The sequence below is a fragment of the Pseudonaja textilis genome, chromosome 2, assembly GCF_049901715.1.
Source record: "Pseudonaja textilis isolate UNSWEBS1 chromosome 2, rPseTex1.2, whole genome shotgun sequence".
NCBI classification, from domain to species: domain Eukaryota; kingdom Metazoa; phylum Chordata; class Lepidosauria; order Squamata; family Elapidae; genus Pseudonaja; species Pseudonaja textilis.
This window is the reverse complement of record NC_141991.1, coordinates 214,585,786-214,612,973: the sequence shown is the minus strand read 5'-3', so window position 1 is coordinate 214,612,973 and position 27,188 is coordinate 214,585,786. Positions and strand designations below refer to the sequence as shown.

The 27,188-nt window shown below is 34.8% G+C and overlaps 1 protein-coding gene across 1 annotated transcript in view; it reads right to left on the bottom strand.

Moving 5' to 3' along the window:
- Positions 1–984: 984 nt before the first annotated feature.
- Positions 985–27,188, bottom strand: part of ST8SIA4 (ST8 alpha-N-acetyl-neuraminide alpha-2,8-sialyltransferase 4) — an 84,081-nt gene continuing 57,877 nt past the window's right edge. The window contains exon 5 of the mRNA XM_026714595.2: positions 985–8,303. Coding sequence (XP_026570380.2) covers positions 8,021–8,303 — 283 coding nt within the window. The 3' untranslated portion in view covers positions 985–8,020. The remainder of the gene's footprint in view (positions 8,304–27,188) is intronic.

The window sequence follows — 27,188 nt, the reverse complement described above, 5'->3', positions numbered from 1 at the left end:
TCAATTGGTGGTGTTCCTAAGGTTTTCACTGAGAGCCCGCATGACCATAGTGCCCCAAATTATTCATTAACTTTGGTTGTATAACAACTGTAATTGTTCGACTGACAGCCAGCCAATGTTAATTCACTGCCAAACTTATGTTTAGACTACTATAATGAATCCCATGTGGGGCTAGTCATGTGCTTGTAAAAGTACAGCAGGAACAAAATACAGAAATGAGGTGGAGTGGAACTCTTGGCCATATTCTTCCAAAGCTACTATACTTGGACACTAATTAGCTACTGAACTAGATGAAAAGTTTACAGCCTTAACATTGGGAGCAGGTCAGCTGACAAACTCACCTTCGCTGTCATAATCAGTGTTCACCTTAGCTCTTCATCCAGGGCTTCCTTGCACACATTTGTTTTTTGCTCTTTTCTTTGCACCTTTTAAACAATCTACTCTGGTCACCCCCACTCTTCTATCACTTCATATTCCTCCTGTAGCTACAAGTTGTCTTACATGCATGCTGAGCATTGTACTGCAATATTTAGCATATATTTTCTGAACAACCACTCTGTTTTGAAAGCCTTATCTACAAAATTGGAATAAAGTGTTCCAAACAAATGTTCAAAGGAGAGGCTAAATTACTTGTCAATGAATTCTCACGTGTATTAAAATTTAGGTTTAATGCATTCAGCGCCTACAAAATTGAAACATAGCAAAGGCTTTTAATCACACTGACATATGAATAAATGAACGACATTCTATAAAATATATCAGACTGGATCTAAATATTTGAGATGTGTGAAATATTTCATGCATTCTGCATTAGAGCTTGTTGAGTAAGGATTTCACTGGATCAACTGTCTTAAGAGTCTGCAAAATATTATTTTTACAACAGTTTTTGCTATTTCACATACAAATTCTACTAATGCCGTCCTTCCAGAAAAATTAATGTATTCATTGCTGTGTAAAAGAAACAAAATGCCCAAACAAAAGGACTGGAAAAGGAAAGAAATTGACTTTATTTTACAAGTACAAGTAACAAAGAATTAAACAGCAACTTCTATACACAAAATAATATTAAACTGCATTAAACAAGATGATCCTGACAGAATACATCTCAACAGTGCACACAAATGAAACCTGTAGTTTAATAGCAGTAGTATTGTTTCGGAAGGTATTTTCTGAAAATATCCTCCCTCTAATATATACAGTTAAAACAATTGTGCTTTTGCTGATTTAGGACAACAGTGCTCTTTTTCATAGGATGAAATAATAAGGACAGGGAAGAAAAAAAACATATAAAATTGCACAGCTCCAGTGTGGCATGGACCCTTTCATTCCCATTGAAGAAACAGAGATGCCTGTTTCCCTGTACCTTTCTGGATGGCATTTGGAGCCTTGAGACATACCTTCAGTTATAATCAAACTTTTTGGGTGCTTTGTATTTTAAACTCCTATCCCATTGGCTGACCTCCTTTGCACAAAACCAAAGAGGGGGTAGACAGAATTCAACCTGTGAGAGATTGAAAGGTATACTGAATGCTGTGTACCTTATTATTTCATCTTCAAAGATACTTTGAAGATACTTTCCTTCAATATAGATTCTAATGTTCCAGTGAACCTTTCCTTCAAAGTGCCAGAGTAGTTTATTTGGCAAAAATGACATTTCTTCCATTAAAGCAAAGGGGCTGATCAAGTCCATTTAGAGCAAACTTACCGCAATGTTTTATGGGGATAGATAGACTCACTCCCTAAGGCACATCAAGGTAAGAGTGATATGACTTAGGGAGGACAATAAACTTACATACTGAATGCGACCCCCCCCCCCAAAAAAAAAACCCTGCCAGATTTTGATTTTTCTTAATAAATGACCATTCATTGGATTACCACCTAATCTTGGTTTCCAACATAGTTACACAACTTCTATGTCTGGTAAATTCAATGATAATTTCAACTGGCAACAAAGTCATAGAACCCAGTTTAAGAATCGCTAACAAGAATTTGAGTGTCTATATGTATTATCTGCAAATTGAAAACTATTTGTAAAATGTAATAATTTTAGTTTAAACTGCACACCTCATAAGTACCTTTGGCTAGGTTACTAAGACATGCTTAGAAAAAAAATGAATGTATTCATTCATTATAGCTAGGAATGAAGGAGAAATGTGTTTGACTAGAATTATATAAGCTTCTCAGTGAATACTCTTAAGTTAAAACATAAAATAGAATAAATCTGTGTTGTAGCTGGTGCTTTTAGAATTTTGCAGAATAATATGCAATTCAGCAACACATACAAAATAAAATTATTCAAAAACCCATATAGTACCATATGGAGAAATTATTTGCAAAAAAGAGCATTTAATATACAAGGAATATATGATATGGAAAAGCATGAATTTTGGACAATGTTTTAGTGATAAAAAATTCAGAAACTGATGAAAACATGTTTAGAAATTAACTTAATCAACACTGAAATATTTTCCAGTTTCTATTCTGGCTATTTTAAATCAACAAATATCAAATTATATCAAATTATTCATTTTTATTACCTTGTTTTATTTCTTGTACCAGTTTCTGAATTTTCTAAAGTACAAAAATTACTACACATTTCCTTGCACAATTTTCTACTAGCCATACTTTTTTTAATATATGCATTTTTGCAAATAATTTATGTATTTTCTTCTGTTGTACCAATATGGTAAACCTTTCCAATATAGGCATTATATAGTGCCTTATATCCCTAGCATATATTTTTAATGTTTTTGTCTAAGCGGCTTCATAAAAATGCATGGAAACTGTAGTACACATTAATTTTTACCCCCCTATAAGTTTGGAAAATGTAAGTTGACCAAATTTGCAGTAAATTGTGAATCAAGCTGCCTTTTATTGCTTTTAATGCATCAATTTCAAGTAAGCATGACTTAATCTAGATTCAACTAATGGTCTTTAATTTTGTGAATCTTTTTTCTGGATGATATAAAATAGAGATATATCAGAAAGACAACTAACTAAAAGAAATGTTGAAAAGATTTTACCTTTTAGTTAAAAGAATAAAAGAGGGAGAATATTCCCAAGGGGGAAAAAAAACAAGAACAGAAAAACCTTAATTAACTGGATCTTGATGAAATAGATTTTATATGGAATGGAGCAACTTTTCACATTAACATCATTTGTATAATAGTAATCATTATGCAAATATAAATTGACACAAATGATATACTTTTTAATTTACATAATGATCTATGAGAAATCTCTAACTTAATAATTCCCAATTCCTATTAGTCCACTTAAATGAGATTTCATTGTACATCATCACTAATCTCAGAAACTAGAGAGTACCTAACATAACTCCCAATTTATAAACACTGATTTATGATTTATATTCATGGAAAAAATATTATTGAATGAACAAATTCCCTTTCTAATTTCATAGTTTAAGATTTTGCATCAAGTGATCAAATTTTGCACCTGGATATTTGTTGGAGATAGTGCTGGGCAATAATAATGGGAAAAACATTGTCTATATCCAGAATTCTGGCAGTAAAACATGGTATGGAAAAGAGCAAATATGAAGAGAAACTTCAATTTATTCTTCATAAAGATCTGAAAAGATGTCACCTATTATTTCAATGCATTATTAGTATGTGTGGCCAAAATCTTTCTGTATATTTTCTGATTACCTTTTCTTCTCCCGGAGCTCTAGTCAAATTTTCTCAATCAAAAATTACTGAAATTGCAGGAGAATGCCCCATTTAGCAATATTAATACCCCATGAGCTTGAGAGTCTTTGTTTTTATTATTTTATTACAGTAGTTTTTAGGTCTTTAATTTTAGAGTCCTGTCTAAAATTTGATATCTTGCGAAGCACCATATTTTATGGTGCTTGCAGGCATTGCATCTCCAACCCTAGATTTAAAATGGTGGTTCTTCTCAAAAGCAATCATTGACAATGTAGGTCTGCATAAAGGAAAAACTTGCTGTAGGAGTTGCATTTAAAGAAAGAATAGAAATTTCAATTCATATAAAAAAAAAAATCCAAAACAAAGACATCGGGCAGATTTTCCTCAAGAGCTGCAGAATCTGACAATCAAGAAGAGGCAAGGCAGTTATAGGAGTTGAATTTATCATATACAGAATAAGAGAGGAAGGTGAGCAAGTTGACACTGTCTATAAAGAAGAGATGTCAACATCTGTAAATAATTTCAAACAGATGAAATGAATGTAAGGCTCTGAAGGTATTGTGTTCTTAAGAAACTTTCTGATAGTTTCAATCACTTTCAATTATTTTAACTTAGAAGCTTTTATTCTGTTTTGTTCTTTTATAGACCAAATCTATCCATGTTTATGTATTTATTGTCTTCAATGAGGCTTATTTTACAAATAGGATTTTAATATCTTATAATGAAAAACAGTTTTGGTTTTTTTTAATGTAAAATAGCAATATATATTAATCTTTTTTAATTGTAACTTTCTTCTATTTTGATTTGGAAAATTTAAATTTCCCTGAGATGAAAAACATAAAAGGGATTTTAATTAGTATTTTAGCCCTTTCTTTATAATGGACATATTGAAATAATCTATATAAGAAAAGAATAATACAAACCAATGATAGGTGAGTATTAAGATTCAAGATAAAGTAAGTTGATTATAAAGGCACTAGTATTAACATCCCTAAGATGATTGCCTGTAAGTTTTAAAGTATATAATCTATTCTGTCAAAAACTGCATTTTAAAAAAATGCATGCATCATTCTTAATAAAGCAAGTACTGCAACTTGCAAATCTACCCTTTTACATTTTTATAAACTAAAAAGAAAAATCCTACAACAATCATTTCTTGTTGTTGAATTATTTTAATGTATTTCTTTTCTCACTGTGTTGCAAACAAGTGAGCTTATAAATAACCATAAATACAAATTAAACTTCTTTTGTTAGAAAGATCAATCTTATTTACTGAGTGAACAAGAAATAGTATAATTTGCTCTTCAATGCCTCATCAAATAAAAGTTTGTGCTGGTTGAGTAAACAAGTCACTTCAACAAATTTATTTTGTTCTTTTTTTTTTTTTAGAACAAGAGCAAGAAAATAGCTACCAGTTAAAATAATATTGCAGGAATCAAATACTTTTTCTAGTGAAAAAGCAGCTGCTAAATTCTTAGCATTGGCATGTATACACGTCTCACAAGCTTGCCTTTCAAGCTCAGTAACACCAATATAACACGTTGTGAATTGTTTATCATTTCCCATCCACTTTTATCAAGCTCGAATAATTTCATCCTTCCCTTAATCAAAAAGAAGAGAAAGAACAGCAAGTTATAGGAGAACAAATGTCAATGAGCTTTCCAAAGACGTTATTATGAAAAACAGGATGCTGAATTAGACAAGATATTAGTATGATCCACCAAAATTTCTCTTATGGTCTTCTGAAATGACAGTGATACATTGGCAATTCGTTAGTACGTGGAAGAGATGAATAGCTGATTTTAATAAGGTAGGTTGTAAGCCAGAAATGAAGTCAAACCATAAAAGATGGTTCAGCAGTCCTGCAATCATCTAGTATGTATGTATGTATGTATGTATGTATGTAGGCACAAATAGATAAGCAGAAAGGAAAAGTGTGAGAATAGAACTTAAGACCTAGAAGGTTGTCATCAAAAGCTCGAAATTTTTCTATTGGTGAGAAAATGGCATCCACAGCCCATTCTTCCTTATATGTTCTATTTCATAAGATCCAATTAATAGTACTCCATGTTTGCTTTTCAGCCATTTTCTCCTTTTGCTCTCATTTAGAAATTGGAGATAAATAAGGAAACAAAGAAATAAGTACTCTGTTCACCCTGTAATAATTTTGACACCAGTCATTAAATGTGCTTCAAATACTAAGGTTTGCAGCTATTCTGTGTACAACCCTGCTTGACGCTAGTGCTTCTGTTAAATAATTCTTTAGAAAACCTTTCGAAGCAAAGTGCAACAATAGAATTCTTCAAAATAGTACAAGAAAAGGAAGCTTCTAAAAAGCAGAAAGGCAAAGTAATTTAGCAGTGAGGTTTTTCATTTACTATTTATCAGAATATTATTAGGTCCAGAAAAACAGGGATATTGTCCAGCACTATAGTGAATATATTGTAAAGAAACCAAAAATTGTGGTTAAAACTGCCAGTACAGAATCTGAAATAAATATTAATGTACTTTTCATTATTTCCATTATCCTATTTTGATTAATGAAAGTTATGGGTACATTCTAATTAAGAAGGGAGAAGAATCAGTTTTGCTCTGTTTATAAAATATTCAATAAAATATTCAAAAACAGAACCAAGACAAGTTAAGGAATTTGTCATTCAAACAGAATCTAGCTATTAAGTTAATGGAAACAGAGATGATTGAAAATAGTTTCCTCAGCAGTACAGCAACACAGTAATAGCACTAAATGTACATTTTTGTCAATACAAGGTAAATAAATACATCATCAATTACAAAAATCAGCATAATCTTTGGTACCAAATGTAAGGGCACCCGCTTGTTCATGGTATTTTCATATGCCATACAAGGAAACAATCTTGCTTTATTAACTGCTCAAAATATGAAATGCTTTGAGTATGATTAATTTATGCCATAGGGCCAAACTAAATGGATTTCTTCTCCATTTAACTTGTCTTCTACTACAGCCCATGGCAGGAAGCGGTGACAGTCCAAAAATAATGTCAATATTGTGGCTGCAGCCACGCAATCAAAACCTTACTCTTTGTCATCCTCCCCCGATTCTTCTGACCTTAACCATAAGATTTATTATCATGAATGTGTTTTAAAAACATGCTTAAGATATGTTTTCAAAATGACAGTTTGAAGTCAAAGCCATATGAAGCCCTCAGCCAGAACATGTTCCCTCTTGGATTTCAGGGTATAAGCCAGCCTCTGTTTGAAAATGTTTCCTGTGGCTGCTGCTGTTTGAAGCAAATAATAATTAGGAATAGATTCAAGAGCCCCAATATGAAACTATCTGAATCAGGATTTCACAACTGCTTTTTCTGTAAAACAAAACAAATCAAGAAGAGTGTTTTTCATTTGAACATGTATTTATCAATCTCTCCAACAGAAGCACATTTTTTATTATTATTAAATTTCTATGTTGCACATCTCACTGATACAACAACTCTGGGAGGCACATAAAGCAACCGCGAGATTCTAAGGCCTAGTACTCAAATTATACTTTTTTTAAAATACTGCTTAAAACAGTCTCTCTGAGGTGACTTTCCACCATCCATTTTGTCCAAGAGGAGGATTGTTAATTATGTATCATTCTTACCAGCACCACATCTTCCTGTCAGTGGTTAATGCTAATACAAAGCCTCTGTGGCTTGCAAAAACAGGGGAATGGCTCTGCATACTACAGCATCAATAAGCCTCCCATGGAACTAGTTTTGATTCTAAGGTTAAGCTGAACAAGATGATACAACATCGATTTTAACCTTCAGGTTTTTTTTAAAAAATAAGACCACTTCTTGAAGTTCACTTAGAATGTTCATGTTATTGTCTTTTTAACATCCCTTACAGAGTTCCAATACCTATTATGATAAATGCATGAAAAACAGGAAAGCAAAAGAGGAAGATTATAATACAAAGTTAGGCATTCCTGTGATCAAGGTGTCCTGTTTGATCTTTGAGATATGATCCACTGCACCTTGACTTCACTTCATTTCGTTTTAATGCCTGGGTATTCCTTTGGACATTGCCCGACTTTGTGTGGAGGCAAATGATCAGCGCACAAGTGATGAATGCATTGTTGGAGCTTGTAAACACTTCTGATTGTATACATTCAAGATTTGTTCTTAGCAAAAGTGGCACTTACTTGAACCATTGCACTCAAGATTTAGCACTTCAACAGGTAAAACAACAGCTGGTAATAGAGTGTTGATGCACTTCCTTCTGTTCTGATGGCTTGGTACAGTGCACTGGGATATATCCACTGTTTGGATCCCACTGCTGTTCTATAAAATCTGAATTTCCTGTATTTCTCTTGAAATTTGACTTGTGCATTATTGCTGTATACATTTCCCTGTGGTCAGTTTAAGTGCTCCTTTATTATGTAACATGTTCAGTGTTTTAAACTCTAATGGCATCCTATGGGGGCTAGCGTTTGAAAAGTATCTGTACTTTAAGTCATCATAATAATGATATTTGACTGGTTTTCCATTTATATCCTTTGGGAAGGGCCAGAATCCATAAAGGTGAATTTCATCACAGAACCTCGTCGCAAGAGTATACATAAGGAGTCCAGTGCTGGGTCGCTTGATGTAAACTTTGTTGGTTAGCCAGTAACTGTAGAAGTTGGAAAACAAACAGAAGTACATTTGATTATTAAGAAGCTTTATTTCAACTTCAACAAGAATATCTTAAATTATTTTCTCCTTGAAATATGCTTTTCTAAGCCTTTTGTATCACAATAAACATATTAGACTGCACTTTAATACTATTTCAGACAAACATACTTTGTGGTAAGGTTGAAATAGAAAACCTGGTGTTTAGTAAAAAATCTAATCCACACATAAGCCTGGAAAATGGCAACCAAATCACATATAAGAATTCACTAAGGTTTAATTAAGGTCACATCTCAGGGATGGGAGCATTTTCTCCAAACAGCAAGTGTCTGTATATTGAATTAATATTTAACTACAGGATTTCTAAGTATTCCCCACTCCACCCACTCCTAATAAAGCATGAGTATCAAATATAGTTACATATTCAGATAAGAGTAGATATAATATTAAAAATTAAATCCTGCTACTAGCTTAACTTATATGAACAACATGGTTTAATCCCCAGTTCACAATTTGTTTTCTGTCCCACTCACTTTATTGCTCATACAAAGAAACACATTCAGCACAAAATGCTTCCCACTACCAGCAAAAAAAAGTTTGAAACAGCAACTCTGAGAAAATCACATTCCTCCAAATTAATGGAATCATTGCTACTCCCCGTGGCAAAAGTATGCTAAGTGGTCTTAGGGAAGCAGAATTTCTTTCAACTTCATCTATACACCTCTATGGTCTTGCAATTCAACAAATCATTGCTGTATCTTGTGTTTTCACTGAGAAACAGAAGTATATTTTTTATTGAAATTGACAGCTGAAATGTAGCCTGAGGCAAACTACAAGAGTAAGGCTCAGGTACGGAGTATTTCTAGGGAATGATTAAAAAAAAAAGAAGTTAAGATGACAGCCATAGCACTTTATAGTACTCTCTGAGAGGTTTACAATGTGTTATTTGCATATTGCTTCCAATAATCTGAATCCTCATTTTACTGATCTCTGAAGGATGGAAGGCAAAGTCAACTTTGATTCTTATGAGGATCGAACTCCAGTTGTGGGCAGAGTTTGCCTGCAATACTGGACTTTAAGCACTGCGCAAGTAGGTGTCTTTGTTTTTAATGTGCTACTGTTGTGATGATCCTTTTTTTGTTAACCATATCCTGCAGATTTCCCTGGGTGGAGGTGAAGTAGATTCATAATACCTAGAACTTAGGAGCTGGTTTCTTGTTTTGGCCCAGGATGAACGTTATCTTGCAAATAGAATTCAGTCATTTCATCCCATAATTGAGCATTGAAATGAGACCACCAATGTCTTCCTGGAAGGGCCACCATCCCAATGCAGATGTTTTTCCCTCACAAATGAACAGTGCTTAACTGCTGCCTAATCCTATCTCACATCAGTTCAATATATGACACCAAATAAAAGCAGCCATGAGGATCCCAGACTGGATCAGAACTGGAGCACTTATGATGAGGAATTTAATCCTGACCCTGCTGTTTTTACATACACACCTGCCCTTGTCTCTCTTGCAATCTACAATTTTGGAAAAGATATAGAACCATCACACATATTTCCCCATTTAGATAAACAACACCTGGTGAAAGAATTTATATCAGTAGTATGGTCAGAAAAGAGAAAGATCTATTCCTGGTTTTGGTTTTCCCCCTTCCCCAGTTGCTGCAGTGGCGGGTCTTGTGGCTGTTTTAAAAGAAACTTAAAAATATAGAGATAGTCGGTTAGGTCTAGCGGTTAAGGCACTAGACTAGAAGCAGAGTAACCTGAGTTCCAGTCTTGCTTTAGACATCCAAACCAACTGGGGTACTGCAGACCAGTCAATCTTTTTTCCTTCCCTTCCCTGGGAAGAAGGTACTAGTAATTCCACTTTCAAAAATGTTGCCAAGAAAAACTACAGAGAGTTATCTTTGTAATCTCTTAGAGTCAGGCTGACTGAAAGCTATACAAAGCATGAGCACAGACCTCAACTCCCCTTTTATATTTGAGTCTGTCAGCTGTTGCTTTTACAGTCTGAATGTAGATGGAGAAATCCATAACTCAGAAAAATGCTTTTGCTGAGGCAAGAAGGCTTAAGAGTACAGAAATATATTTTGTAGGAAATCAGACCATCTCAAGTTGAATTAGTTTTCAATTGTACACTCCTTTCCCAATTTTCAATTAACACTTCCTTCTCAATATAGCAACAATAAAAATGTATTAATTGTGAGTTGGATCCTTTAAAAAGCAACTGTTGAAACAACAGTGACAGACGGGGATGGGCGGAAATTAGAAGACTATGTAAAGCATTTGCTAATTTTAAACTTATTTTGTTCTTTGCTAAGTGAGATAAAGTATCTTGTCTAGCAGCAAACCTTTTAAGAGATATTACAGGATGATTTTTTTCTGGTACACTTAGAATAAATCCAAAATAACTGCATACTTCAGTTATTTGACACTTAACAAAGACTTGTCTTAGAAAATGCACATCAACACATACACATATAAATTCAAGCCTGCTAATGTGAAACAAGACAGAGATGGTAATGTGTTGTTGCTGTTAGAAGCACAATATCAAATGTATAAAACTAAAATGTATAAAACTCTGTATCACGTTTAATTCTTTTTCCAAAGATCAGTTCTAAGTGCTTTCAAAAGCAGCAGTTAATTCAACGAGCAAATCACTCATCGATTTAACTTAAACCAGATTAATACATGACAATGATAATAGCCAATGGTCAGAAGATTCTGCTGCATGCATTGATCGATTAAAATGCTTTCAACTTTGACAGTTTGCAAGCTCCATGGTTGTGTAGCTTGGGCTGAAGTCCTTTTGACTGCCATGTGTGTTTGTGTGATAGAGATGCTATGATCTTTCTTTGGCTTGAAAAGGGCAGAAAACGGTTCTTGTTCGAGCAAGAATTATGTTGTAAATGACAACTTGCCAATATTGGCGCCACACTGAGCTGAAAATATGCAGAAACCCTAGCAATTAATGTAAGGTCGTATTTCACACCAAAATGCAAAAAGGTCAGCCATATGTGGATTTGGATTTCTAACTGGGCCTCAACATCCCATGGGAAAGTTTCTTTGGAAAAGGTTGCTACAGAAGCTGAATTCTTTGCTGTAGCAATTGCCATATAAAAGTCTCAGCTTACCAGGATACAACAGAAGTCATTTTTATGGCTCAAAACTTCGGGACATTTATTTCACCAGGAAAGAATAACATCAACAACCCTCTTTTGTGTTGTACCAACTATGGAACTAGATGCAGCTTTCTCATACTGAGCCAAAGACACTTAAAAATCCAAAATGTAAAAAATGCCACCTTGCATTGACAGGAAAAATAGCCTAAAATTTACTGATTGTAAGTTTAATTCAGCTTCTATCTCTACAAAGGTTAATCCCCATCACAAGGGCTCATCTATGTGTCCTAACAGTGCTTGTAGATGCCTCGCTAACTATGGCCTGGTTTTGCTTTTACCTGATATGGCATTAAAGTGATGCTCTCAACCTTCATCCAACAAAAGCCTTGCTCTAAGCACAATTTTGGACGTTTCAAAAACCATTGTGGTGAAGTAGAACAGGGGTGTCAAACTCAAGGCCCGTGGGATGGATCTGGCCTGCAAGGTGCTTAGATTTGGTCCGCAGGGCTGCCCTGGAAACAGCAAAGAACCAGCTCGTGGTGCCTCTGCCATTGAAAACAAAGCTCAGGGAGCTCCGTTATCACTGGCAGAGGGCTGCAGGGAGACGTTGTGGCTGAAAATTGAGCGTTGACAAGTGACGCTGAGCTGACCACGCACCCTGGGCAACCCATGAGGACAAACACAACCCTGATGCAGCTCTCAATGAAATCGAGCTTGACATCCCTGAAGTAAAGGATGTGGGTTTACCTGTAGCTCTAATTAGCCTCTTCCAAGCGCTGCATACACAGCCATACATTTCAGCCTGACAATTCCTGGGGAAATATTTAACTGTCAAAGAGAAAAGGGGACAAGAGCTTTCTGAGCCTAATCACATTTTCTTTTCTCATTTAAGTGACTCTATGCTTGCTATTTAGAACTTATACATATGAAACTAGAGTAATGCAGGCTTTTTTATTGCAGCTTTTGATTGCCATTCTGCTCATGATAGAGTGGCAGAGAGGATGAACAAAAATGGCAGGAGTGGGGAGACCATCTGTTGGAGCCTACAAACAGCCTCCCCATCAGCTGTTTTCAGACATAGTGAGACAGAGAGTGAAAAAAAGGGCAAGAAAGAGCAAGACAAATCAAGCAAGAGACTAAGATTAGGAAGGAGCACAAGAAGCTGAATGAAAGGAAACGCAAAAGAGCACAAGAAGGAGAGAGAGGCAATTTGCAGATCATTTTTGAGGTGGGTAGAGGTCTCCTTAATATAACAGGACAGCTTCTTCTACAGGTCTCGAAAATTCTTTTCCACCCTGTGAATTGGCTGCAGAGCTTGGATGACAGGGTGAATTGGGGCTTTCTTGTAAAGGAGGAAGGCAGAAAGACCCTACTTATTTCTGAAGATCAGGTTAGGACAGATGACTAAATCCATGGATTACATCCTTGGTCAAAACTCATCTCTCCCCAGCCCCATTCAATGTTAAGGGCAGCAACCAATGGTTATTTTTCCTATGTGTAGGAAGTTCACCAATTATTTTTCTTACCTTGTTACATACTGAACATATAAAAACACTACTACTCACAGGTTTCATCACTGAGACAGATTACAGCACAGCTGTCAGGAGAGAGCAAATTTTGCCAGGATACTTTATGCTGGCATGTGGATTGGAAAAAAGCATATTAAAGTGGCTGTCTGGATGAGTCCCAATTTTCTATCTTCAGTTAACTCATTTAGGAAGGCTAGTGCCAACACTTAATGAGTGAACCAATGCTAATGAGAACAGAGCTCCATTTTCATTGCCTGGACCACTTCTTACAATAAATAATTGCAGGAATTTTAATTTAGTCTATATTTCTCCAGCCTCAGGTTTACTCTATTGATACATATTCAACAGAATTGTTTCCTCATTAAAGTTGGAGAAGACATTTTGATTTGGTGATACATTATCAAAGGTCTGTTAGAGATAGTCTCTCCCAAACCGAAAGCTGAAATATCCTTATAACTGCTATCCAGTCTATACTTCTAAAACAAGTTTGTAGTTAGAACTAATATATCCATATATATTATGGATTACTATTATTTATATGAACAATAATATTCATGTATATTATAAATTGCTGATCTCTTCTATCCAGAACTCCACCATACTGTGTCAATTGTTCTAAGTTTTTAGATGTGGTAAAAAGGACAAGGTAAGAAAATATCTATTTAGCAACTATATATGATCAGTATCCCACTCCTACAGTCAATTTTTGCTGATCTGAGTACTCTAATCCAGGGGTCCCCAACCGTGGCAACTTTAAGACCTGTGGACTTTAACTCCCAGAATTCCTCAGCTCAGCATACTGGCTGAGGAATTCTGGGAATTGAAGTCCACAAGTCTTAAAGTTGCCAAGGTTGGAGACCCCTGCGTCTACAGATTCCAAATCATGTTGATTTGTATACCACAACCAATACAGTAAATAGACCATGGTAGTTTACTGAAAATTTATCATTCTTAATTGCATTGATACGGTACAGGAGCATGAAATCAATATGATAAACATTAAATACTAAAATCAGGAAAATAAACAATTCATTTATTTGAATGTTTCTGTTTCTGCACCGTCAACTTGGATTGAGTTACAGTATCATCAAATAAAAAATAACTAAACATAGAAGTCAACAAGATGACTTTTCTCTATGTCTCTAACCTTCCCTTGCACTTAACTCAAAAACAATTAAATCTTGTCTGCATGCTTTTAAGGTATATCTTTATGTAAACCTAAGTATATTTTATGTAAATCTACACAATGTTGATTTAATAACATGTCTTGTTTTGATTTTAGTCTGAAATAGAAATAACAATAGCACTTAAGACTTATATTCTGCTTCACAGTGCTTTACAACTCTCTCTCTAAGCGGGTTATAGAATCAACGTATTGGCCCCAATAATCTGGGTCCTCATTTTACCAACCTCGAAAGGATGGAAGGCTGTGTCAATTTTGAGCCAGTGATATTTGAACTGCCAAACTGCTGGCAGCTGGCAGTCAGCAGAAGACCCTGCAGTACTGCATTCACTACGCCACCACAGCTCTTAATTAAAAATCAATACAATACAATCTATGGAAAAGTAATAAAGACAGAACCTGGCATTCATGAACAGATACAATTAGATTTTCCCTACTTGGTGGGTGTATTGGACTGTTATAATGTTGGCCAAATCATTGGGAACAGAAAAGAAAAGCCTTTAGCTTTAGAATCATGAGAACCTCATCCTATTTTGGGGAATCCAGAGTAAACCCTTGTCCTAATTCTGAAAGTAGTAGTATGATTTTCTGCCATTTTGAAGCAAACTACATGTGAAAATTCTAACATAACTTCCAAAATAAGCTTGATATACTTTGAAATGAAGAAAAACAGTATTAGCACACCAAATAAAATGAAACCAAAAGTCTCAGGGCCACACATCTGCATCATAAGCCTACTCTCTGCTCCTTCCATGTTTTTCTAATATATTAAGGAAGGCTCAAGCAATCTTAAGGTTGCTCATCTTACGCAAAATAAAAACTGGTTCATGGTATAGGGAAAAAGACTTAAATGACACATATAATAAGCTAGCAATAATATCTGCAATATTGTTTTCTGAGTTAATATTTTCCTATCTGGCTGTTATTGTATATATCCAAATACATGAAGAAATACAATCATTTGTGTTGGCTCTTATCACATAGTTCATAGATGAAAAAGGAATGAAGCATTTTAAACTCTGAAAACTCTTGAAACTGTGATTTAACAAAAGAAAACAACTACGGTATATAATATATGAAAGGACTTGAAAATCTATTTTAATTTCTGTAATTCTTGGGAATTAATAAATTCATTTTGCAACATTCAACCATCTCAAAGAGAATCCTTTGGTTTATGACATATTCTTTACAGAGGCTGGTTTCATTCTTAATCAGCAATTAACACATTACTCTCCAATACAGCCTGGCTTCTAGTTTTTGCTTAAAAAGAATTTTAAAACTGACCCAGAAATTTAATTAGCATCCACCATTTCTTTCTAGAAAATATGTCTGAACTGATCATAGTCCTGACATTTTGTTAACTGATCAATCAAAATTGAATACTGAAAATTATTAGAAAAGTAACTGAGTCATAGATACTTGCATTAGAACTATACTATGGTTGGACCAATTCAAGAATTTTTGACATTTTTTTTACTGGTTGTAATTTCTTTGGAATGCACAGATTCTACTTTGAGTATTTATTTCCTTTCATATGCAAACCATGAGGATCTACATAGTTAGCAAAAACCAACTTCACTCATCTCTGATTTTGACTATTTCCATGAACAAAATCATCAATACCTTGTGTACTTCTTACTAAATGTATACTGAAGTGTGTGTGGCAAGAGAGTTTTGTTTATGCATTTGAAACCACATGAACACCATTCAACCTGTAAAAACAGTCACCCTATCTGCACTTTTAGCATTTTTAGCAAAATGAACAGCACTGTCTATTAATAATTATTTTGAAATCTGAATTTTTCAAAGTGTTCCCTTCTACTTTGGTCGTAAAGCCACAATAAAACATTTGTAATTTTATAATATGCTATCTTTCGTGATACATCAAATCAGTTGCCAAAACACTTTGATGAGGAATTGGAAAATATAGACATATACATGGAAACACATCCTGTAGCCATATTTCAAAAGATCAAGATATTTTCTATTAAGTTTTCAGAGGCTGCTATGATTTTTATTCAGAAGAAAGGGAGAAAATACATTTTTTAATAAAAGAGAAATAATGCATAGATCTGGTGCTATATTTTTACAGTACAAAATCAAATAAAACTGTAGGGAAATTGAAGACACTGCTGTAAATATTTATTAATCACCAAAGGATAAATTTATGTTTTGTCACAATTTTTGATAATGCAATAATAGTATAATATAATTTTATATTACACATATGGGGTGTGATGCTAGTTCACCTCGTTGAAGTGCACCCTGGATAGCACAGAAGTGTGAAATGACTTGCAACAATTGGCAGCCAGAGTACATTGAAGAACTGGCAGTTAACGACAGTTGGCAGTCAGACATATTTGTAGAACTCCTGGCTCTCTAAACACATGGCAATGGATAAACAAAATGGCTCCCCATCCTGAGCCACACTGCATCTCCAACTCTACAAATGCAGGAAGCCACAAAATTACAACTCGCTCAACATCTGTCTAACAACTTTGACATCAACACACAGTAGAAAGCCAAATGGGCTGTTGAACACCACATACAGGCAGTTACGTAGATGACCCTACACAAAAAGTGCCAAGTTTTGATCTTCCTCACCAGCATTGATCAACTTTGAACAGGATCCGTACCCAACATGGTGTCTGCCAGGACTCATTGTTTAATGAGTCTTGTCTCTAACCCTCAGTGTGACTGTGATGCTCAACAAAATATCCATCACATTGTGTCCAAATGTCCATCAAGAACTTTAACATTTGAACTACTATACATCCATGTATTTGCCATACTCTAAATAAATAAAGCACACATGCACATACATATGTGCATACATACATGTGTACATATATTTTGAATCATGTAATTTATATCTGTCACTGCATAAAACTCACTTGGTTTTAAAATTATTTCCAGGGGTGCGATTCAACTGGTATAACAACTGATTCAGTGAGTTAATACTTACCTTCAACTGCAGCTGAAGAAAACAGCTGAGGCATAGCAAACCATTCTGCCATGCGAATCAGCTGTGCTCTAACCAAAAGACATAAAGCACAGGAAAGGTGGGCCCACATGCTTGTCGGACCGAACTGGTTCGGAGCCAACCAGTCCGAACCAGGAGAATCCCACCCGATTATTTCCCTGAGGAGAAAGACATGCACTTAATGTAGTACTTTGTTCAGCAATATTGTTGCTTTATAATTTGTATGATTTCTTGGAGTTGAAGCAAATGTGATTGCTTTTAAAATGTATTTTTGGAAAGTTTCACAATCTTTTAAGTGCCCTAAAGTAACTGGCCTTCTGTTGTACATGTCGATTGAATATAATTAGATGCATGAGCCTTGGTGGCACAGTGGTTAGAGTGCAGTACTGCAGGCTACTTCTGCTGACTGTAGGCTGCCTGCAATTTGGCAGTTCAAATCCCATCAGGCTCAAGATTGACTCAGCCTTCCATTCTTCTGAAGTGGGTAAAATAAGGACCCAAAATTGTTGGGGGCAATATGCTGAGACTGTCAATTGCTTAGAAAGGGCTGCAAAGCACTATGAAGTGGTATACAAATCTAAGTGTTATTGCTATATAAAGATTATGTGAACATAAAGAAATGTTCTTAAGAAATCTCCAATATTGTAGCAAGTGAACAAAAAAGCACGAGTGTGCCTTATTTAAAGTCTTAATCTAAAACCTAATTAATGGATTTTGTGCTTAGTTATTTAGAGAAATAAAGTCTCCTGAACTGAGTACAGTAAATATGCATCAAATTATTATAAAGGTAAAAAAAAAAGGTGAAATATGCAGCCTGAACAATTTATTATCCAGAGTCATATTATTAGATGTTGAAAACACAGATTTATCTTGAACATAAATATTGTAATGATCAACTCTAACGTTCTGGATAAACTGACTATATAAGAATTTGGAGGATGCATCTTGGAAGACAGAAATGCTCAGCCTGTCAAGCAACCATTATACAATATCACTAAAACCAGTGAAAGCACAGGTTCCAACTACCTTCATCAAGTAGAAATGTGTACTTCATTATTCAAAGGGATGCTAAGTTTGGGTAAACTGATACTTCCTGATGCTTTTAACAGGGGCAAACTTTGACTAAACATATGCATGCCATGCTAGTAATTGGTTCATGAAATAGGATGTGCCCTTATTGGAAACACCTGCATTAGTAATCAATTATTTTCTGGACTTCACTTGAGATAGATTTATTCTTTGAAATTCTACATTGCTTTGACCTTGATATTTGACCGACCTCCTGTCTTATAATGAACCTGTCCAGATATTAAGATTGGTAAGAAAGGCTCTCTTGCAAATGGTCTTATTTTCTGAGAACCATTTATCATGTTTGGGAAAGGATTTTCTTCTACTTTCCAAGCTATGAAATACATTCCCTTGAGAACTGTGCTCATAACCCACTCTTTCTACTTTCAGGAAAGGAAACAAGAACTTTGCTTTAATCAGCCAGGCCCTTGCAGTATCACTAAAAGGATATTTTAATTTTTTATATGTGAGCTTAGATAGATACGATAGATAGATAGATGATAGATAGATAGATAGATAGATAGATAGATAGATAGATAGATAGATAGATAGATGACAGACAGATAATTTTAATAACTCTCTCTAGGCAAAGATACTTGCTCTTGTGCTTTGTAAAGCATCCTGAACATATAGTAAGGAAATATAGTTGTAGGCATTGCTTTCAAAGTAGGTCTGGAGTAACAGTAAGTCACAATAATGGCCTATCCTTGACCCCAAAAGTGATATCATAAAGATGCCCAAACAACTGCATGAAAACATGTGCAAGAGTTTTCAAAGACTAGAATTTCCTTAATGCACACTTTTTGGCAATGTTCTTTTGATGCTGTCCAAGTTACTGAAGCCACTTTTCCTTGAGGACATGGTTTAACCTCCAGAAGCTTTAAAACTTTAAAAACTCCAATGTGCAGTTTTGTAACAGATTACTTAGGCTTATGGCCAGGGTAAGATGATGTGTTATTTAGGGGATGATTTCACTAGACTCTGGGTGCTGAATGGTACAAAATAAATGTATGAATTCCTATTGTCAAAATACAAGCATCCACCAAAGCACATTCTCATCAAGATTTGTATATGGCACTCTTATGTATGACAATTTAGAAATAACTTCTATAGTTTCTTAACAACTGTTACTATTTTAAAAGCTTATGTTTATATAGAAACTAGGATATCTTGAAACTAATGATTTAAAAAATTTGGAGCAAGCATCATTAGTTTAGAACAAAGCAAATTAAAACCTAAAAATCATATAAATGAATGAATGTGCTTGATTTAGATGTGATTTAAGATCTAATTAAACAGTAAACTTCAATATGCATATAGATGTTGTCCAGTAACAAATTCTAGAATGGTTTTAAAATAAAACAACAAATTAAACAAAGCTGTCATTAACATAGGGGCCTCCAACATTAAATTAAACAAAGCTGTCATTAACACAGGGACCTCGTATTAACAATAATTGTTTCATACAAAGGATTGTCTCATATGCAGGTCCAACTCAAGATGCTGTATATTAGATTGAAAAATAGAAATTATTTATTGTCACTTTTTTACTTTACAGAAAAAGTCCTATAAGATAAATTATCCTCCTGCACTTTTTCTTAGTTACATTTAGTACTGCTACTGAAACTTGTTAGAACATTCAACTAAATCATCAACATCAATTGGACCTTAAGAAGCAAGGCACCTTTTTTGAAAAGACAGTAAAGGGCTTTCATTTATCAAAGAGGACTGAAATAAATGGGATACACACTAAAGTGTCCTTGCATTCTTCTGCATCTTATATATATGTTTTTAAGAGACTTCTGCTGTACAATTTTCTAAGTTAACTCCTGGCATATGGAAGATTTCTGTACATAATAAATTCCCAGTATAAATAAATAAAATTGTTAAATTCTGCACTTGTATTGAACTACTTCCAATATATCCGTCATAATATCACCCTAGTAATATTACAAAGTAAGGGAAGATTTATAGATGAGACATGTTCTTGAATCTTTTTGCCAAAAGGCATATGAGAATGGTAATATTAGAAAGTTAAGGTGGAGAAGATAATACATACAAAAAATACTTACCATCTTTTATTTGGCAAAAGACAATCCTAAACATTCTTTCCCCTGAGGAAACATTATTGATTTCTGTTACTTTCATCAATATCTTGCTAACATTAGTCATTATACTAGTATTGGACTTCCATCTCATTTCTGTGTACACAATAAACAACCTTGACAAAGAAAAGTTAGAGCATATGACTAAAATCATCCTGCTGGGCATGGTATGTGGACAAGGATGAAAAAACAAATAAGCCCCAAGGGCAGTAAAGAAGCCAATGTGACTACGCAAAAACTCCGTAAAGCTCTGAAGAGTCTTGTAAAGAAAAGAAAAAGACATAAAGAAAACTGAGAGCGGTCACAGATAAATACTTCAGAACAATAGGGCTGAAGTACAGAAAAAATGTAAACTCAAAATAAGTTCAGTTTTGGAATAGATTCTAGGAGTATCAAAAAGTGTTCAATATGCTCAAAATAAAGCAAAAGGTGGTTAACTAACTGATGGACTAGCCATATCCTTTTATCTTGAAGAATGGGATTCATGTTAGATACTTGGAGCAAAAAATGATATCCTATCTTCAAAAAGGGGAAGAAGAAAAATCCAGCAAACTATGGAATCTGACAGGGTTATCTAAAAAAATTCTAGTTAAAATTTTAATGTTGTTCATCTGTAAGCATCTTTAAAACAAAATAGTAATTGCCTTAAGTCAACATGGATTTGTGAAGAACAAAACTTGCTAGCCTAATTGTATCTCAGTGTTTGATTGGGCAACTTCCTTAATAGATTGTGGAAATGCTGTTGACACTGCTGTTTAACACCAGTGAACCATTTGACAAAATATCCCTCAATATTCTGATTACAACAAGCTATTTAAGGATGAGATAAAGGGTTTGACAATTAAGTGGATTCTGGAAAATCGTACATTGTCAGGATTACTTTTTTATGTAATTAATGAAGCAATCTTATTCACTTAGATTCTCAATCAATCAATAGGAGCCAATGAAGCTCTAATTATTTTCAGTGGCAAAGATGTGCAAAAATTCAGAACATCTGAAGAAAGTGATGAAGACCAGTCTTGCCAATTCCTGCATCATTGTTCCCCCAACTGATTGTCTGCATCAAAAGGTTCAACATTTCCCATATCAAAACTAGCCCACTTGTACTTCCAACTCAGATGTTAATGATACACATAATAAAGAAATTGCAATTTTCATGAAAAAACAGTTGCTAACATCCAAGGCTTCTGATAGTATAAAACCTAAACTCACTTATCCTTGCTATGCAGTTCTATTAACTGTAGTTTTTTATCTTTATTAAAGGAATGCTTTTACCAGTAGAACAATGCATTTTGATGGAGCAATAGATATACATGTTGTAACAAAATATACTGTAGTCCAAGGATTTATTATTAATTTAAATTTATTTTCTTTAAAAGGTGAAGGTGAGACTTAACATTTATAACATTTATATTCTTTAGCTTATGATACTTTTAATAAAAAAGTAGGGCGAATCATTAGTGGCATTGATTTAAGAGAAGAATGCCCAGAAATTCACTCAACAAGTTGTTTACTTGATCACCTTTCCTATAATTTCAAAGTACATTGAAATTTATTCAACTACATTGAATCCCATTCTTATATTAAATTCTCTACTGAGTAACTTTTCTACTTGATGATCAAAGTAAAAACCAATTTCAGGACTTTTGGGGAGGGCCGAAATTAATTCTTTATCTTTCTATTATATCCACCTATCACACATGGAATCTTCTCTCTAAACTATTTGCTATCGACTAGCAGCATGTCAAAAAGTTTATCTTATATAAAGGACAATATTAAGTAATAATTGATGGATAGATTTAAAAGTGGTGCTTTCAATGCTTGTGGCACGTCCCTGAAAGAGACACATAAAATATAAATGTTCATTCATCTGCTGTGCATATTTGAGACATTCACATAAGAATATATGGTGCGTAATTATTTTATACACAGTAAAATGTTTTTGTTTTAAATATTTGAATTAACTGCATTCGAAAATACTGTGCCAGAAATGCTGCCACTATGACATTTCTAGCTGCAGTTCTGCTATATGGTAGCTGTTGAGTGGTAGAATGGCATTTGTGAATACATTCTTCATTAGGTCAAGTGCCAGTTCCTTCCCCTATTAGTAAAATTGAGTTAATACTTCATTGTTCCTAGTGAGAACATCTGTAGTTGCATAAACCCAGTTTCTTATTCCATCCTCTACAGAAGGATCACCTCACATTTTCAAGGCTGAGAGCAATTTTTAGCACTTGAGAAGTTCCCTCAAATATGGTACTAGTGTCCTATGGTACTCATTTACCTAGTGTCCCCTTAATTTTCTGTTCAGACATAATACCTGAAAAATCTATTGTTCTATGAAGAAAATGGCACTGAGGCATCATCTAGGAAAGATCTCCTGGATAAACCGTTTGTATGAATGTATTACAAGTGAGGAATGCAGATTTAGTACACCATGAGGCAAGGGTTTTACCACAGTGTCTGCCACTGTTTTAAATCCATGATATGATGGCAAATACCAGGATATATTCTAATATATATAGCAGAAACAATTGCTGGTTCAAAGACATATTCAGTCTGAAATACATTGTGGAATTAGGTAAGTGAAATTTAAAAGAGATCTGTATTATTTTTTTGAAAAAAAATTGATACAAATAAAGATAATTTGAAGATGAATATTGCTTTTTTCCTTTTTTTTTTCCTTATTCCACCTGCTAGGTCTGTGCTGATCTTTAATGCTGTAAAATTACTATCGTAGTTTGGCTTTAGTTTTTCTATGTCAAACAGACATTCGTCTGTTAACTATGTCTGGCACTAAATTCACAAATAAGGAAATTCTAAAGAAGAATGTGAGACAACTGTTGTTAGTTTCTGCTGTTTTGAAGTTCTCTGCGTCTGAAATTCTATATCCCTTCCCTGTTGTAAGGTGCTACAGACCCTTCTGCTCCCACAAGCTCTGAAATGCCTTTTAGAAGTAGACTCTGAAGCACAGGGCTAGTTTGAATCAAGCTTTTAAATTTAATTTTCATTAAAAATATTGGTTATAATAGTAAAATCTAATAAAAACTAAACTTAGAGAAAGAGAATGGAAAAAAAAAATAAAAAGAGTAGGAAAAAAGAAATGGAATATAAAGAAAATATAGAAAAACAAAAATTAAAAATATATAAAAAGTGATTTCCAACGTTCATCTATTTGTTTAACTTCCATACAAGATTAGCCCTGTAATCTCTGTACCAAATTTTGAAGCAGAGAGGTTGTTGTTTATAATCATCCAGAACAAGAGAACACATTTCTTCCTACCCATGTTGACAACAACTATTCTAATTTGTCAGAAACTGCACAGACTAATAATTAAACATGTGGAAGAAGAGCTGATCCCAGGTATGTCTTTAACAGAGGGAAAGATGTTCAGGGCTGAATTATACATTAATAGAGGGAGAAAATATCATCCCTCATCCTACTAGTAAAATTGGAGCAAAGATATCAGACCTTACTTCTTTGTTATCCTTAAGTGCAGGTCTATTCTTTTCCCCAACACTTTTACTTTTTCTCCTGCTATTTGTATTACTTCTAACATTCCCATCTGTTTCATTGAATTTGTTTGGGGGTGGCTACTTTGCAACAGGAAACCCTAACAACAACACACTGTGACAGGTGAAAACCTCTATTTAACTATTCCCCCCCCCTAAAAAAAACCCTGCTGCTACATTAACTGTACATCAAATGAACATGTCAGAGGATCCCAATTATACTTCTTTTAAAGCATCTTCAATAATTGTCAAGATGATAGAATTTTGAGGCACGATCCACCTCAGATTTGTTCTTTTGTTTTTATTTTTGTTTTGAGGCAACAAAAATCTGCTGAGAATCCACATTTCATAGGTACAATGTGATCATTAAGTATTGTGAACAAAAAAAGTCCTATTGATCAAGCAGATTATTGAAAAGTAAACCAAAGCAATCTACATGGCTTTGTTCTGTTGCTACTTTTCAATCAATACATATTGCTTCTCCTGCAGCACATCTAAGCTCAGAGACTGTAAATGATGCCAAATTATGACTGTTTAGTACCAGAAACCTTTGAGCTGGTTTGAGCTACTAATTTAAATTACAATGATTGATATTAAAAGCTATAAGCTGTACCATGCTTCAGGGTGCCAGTGCTATAATTTACTGGGTTACACTAGAGTTTATTTGTAAAACTAGTAGTCTGGGGTGATACTATACTCTTTGGAAGTATGCATTGTGTGAATTACGGTGATGTTGAGTATTAGTGCACAAATACAAATCCACACTTCTTTCAAGCTAATTGTTGAAAACACTTGGGAAAACACCAATGTCTTGAAGTGCCTTGTGCACACATGGGATTTGCGTATATACACAATAAGGCTATCCCAATGTAATATCAATGAATATGTTATGAAGACAACAAGATGGGCACCTTCATTTTAGGAGATCCATATACAAATCTTAGATAGTCCAACATAAGGTCAAATAAGGTAACAAACAATGAGAGCAAAAAGACATATGGGCAAAATATCCCACAGTTGCATCATTTTAATATTTAAATGTAGTGGTAAGTATAGAACTAATTGATCTCTTCGCATTTAGAAAACTAGGTTATAATTCAGAGAGTTTTAGACTGGCACTGTGTTACATAGGATTCCAACTTTTTATAGTTCAGAAGTGGAAGAAACAGTAAGCTGTATCATCTATTTTTTCTATGTGAGTCCTACTGGGCCCTAATTTTATCATGCAGCATAGTTACATTATTTTTTTTTCTTTCATGACTATATATTTAAGAAAAATGAGAAATTTAGTTCTAAATAATGCACACTGCTTGTTAATTGGGACTCTTGTGAATTTATCATTCACGTACAACAAATAAAATTAACATTTCAATCATGTAAAACACATTGCAATTGTTGGGTATTAATCCTGCTGTAATTGTTAATATATGCACAATAAGACATGCAGGCATAATAATTTATTTTATTATGGGATCTAGGAAACAGAATTATAAGAGCTCAGTTTCATTCATACTAATATGTAATCTGAAAGCTTGCTTTACTTACTGAATTACAAATTACAGAACAATGGCAAGATCATAGATAGGGTTTACAAGAAACCACGACCAATAAAATCTGCATCATAATGCAACATCACTCTCTTACATACTTCCATGCAATGTCATGAGACAAGTACAAAAGGGCAGAGTTTGGTATGTGATGCTATAATTTTGTTATGTCAATTCTGCACCACTGTGTATAGCAACACAAGTATGTTTTGCGGGGAATTTTAGTGTTTGAAACAGACTAAATTTAGGTCTTTCCACTGGAGATTACAGAGTGTAGCAATGGAAGGCCTGTGAATATTTAGAATTCTGGTTACACCCAGGATGTGACATGGAAAAATGAATGTCTTCAATATAATTGTGGAGCAATAGATTTTTTTCCCCAATATAATTGTAAAGCAGTGGTCTCACCAGTCATCCTTTATAGACTGATATACTGAATTTTAATTTATCATGTCACTAAATCCTGACCCGCTTTTCTTTAATCAGTGTAATAAAACCTATCATTTCAAATATCTATTACACATACTTAGATTTTAATCAGGTTAAATCATCAGATATAAACATATTGATTTTACTATCACATTTCTCATCAAGGCCTTCATGCATTTGCCAAAAGAGACCTGCAGTACATTAAAATAGTAAGTAATCCTCTAAATAATCGAAGGAGGTATTCATTCCTGTGAGAGCAAAGCACTTAAGCAGAGGAATTGGCAATGGGCAGAGCAGCTGGAGTAATATTTGCAAAGCTTTGTATAATGCTGAAATCCTTTATATCAGCAGTTTCCAAGGAAAAGGGAACGATGTGAATGATCAGGGAACTGACTTCAACTGTTTTATGGGGCTACAAGCATTTCATTTCAGCTGTAGATCAAGCTGTGGAATTGTATAGGCAGTACCATAGTTTCTTCTCCAGAAGAGTAGAGAAACATCTAAATACATTTATGATTCCTACTTGTGCCTTTATGTTGAGTCTCTTATTTGTCATTACTAGTACATTCGGGATGCTACCAGGTTTCCTGAAAATAAGACCCGGTTTTATTCTCTTTTGGGCCCCAAATATATATAGAGATAGAGGGAGAGGGAGGCAGGCACCCAAAAAGAGGCATCAACTGGCACACCTCAGATCAGCTGCAGGCTGATGTGAGAGCATGGCTGGTACCGCCATGAGATGAGGTGAGAGACAGCAATCTGATCAAAACTCTGTGTGTGTGTCTGAGAGGGAGGAGAGAGAGAGACAGAGAGACAGAGATACAGAGAGAGATGCCACCAGCCATGGTACAACTCTTCAAGGCTAGATAGGATCTCTCTCTGTCTCTCCTCCCCACCACACACACAGAGAGGTTGGATTGGATTGCTCTCTTGCTCTCTCTGTCGTAGCAATGCTTTGGTGCCTAGCTGGCCAGGATGGCCCCACTTTCCCTCTTTCTTCTCCTCTCTCTTCCTCCCCTTGCTTTTCTGTCCATTGCAGCGCAGCGCCTGGGATCTACTTTGACAGTGGCAGAGCTTAGGGGATGGTCAATCCTCATTCATAGTCTGGCTGCAGACCATAGCGGTAAGGTGGAAGGCAATCCTGCGCACCAGACCAGCCTGTCAGGGGTGGGGTGAAAACCAAGAGATGTTGAAAACAGCGGAAAGTGTGGCATTCAAGCCCTGAAAGATTGTTTGAAAGGGAAGTGTAGCTTGCAATTCTCATTACTGGGAGAGACTGCACATTGCTCCCATGCACACACTTTCCACAATATTCCGGAACTTGATTACACAAAGACAATTAGCTCTGAAAGGGAAACAGGAAAGAAGTTTCTGTTGGGAGAGGTCCCACTCAGCAGTCA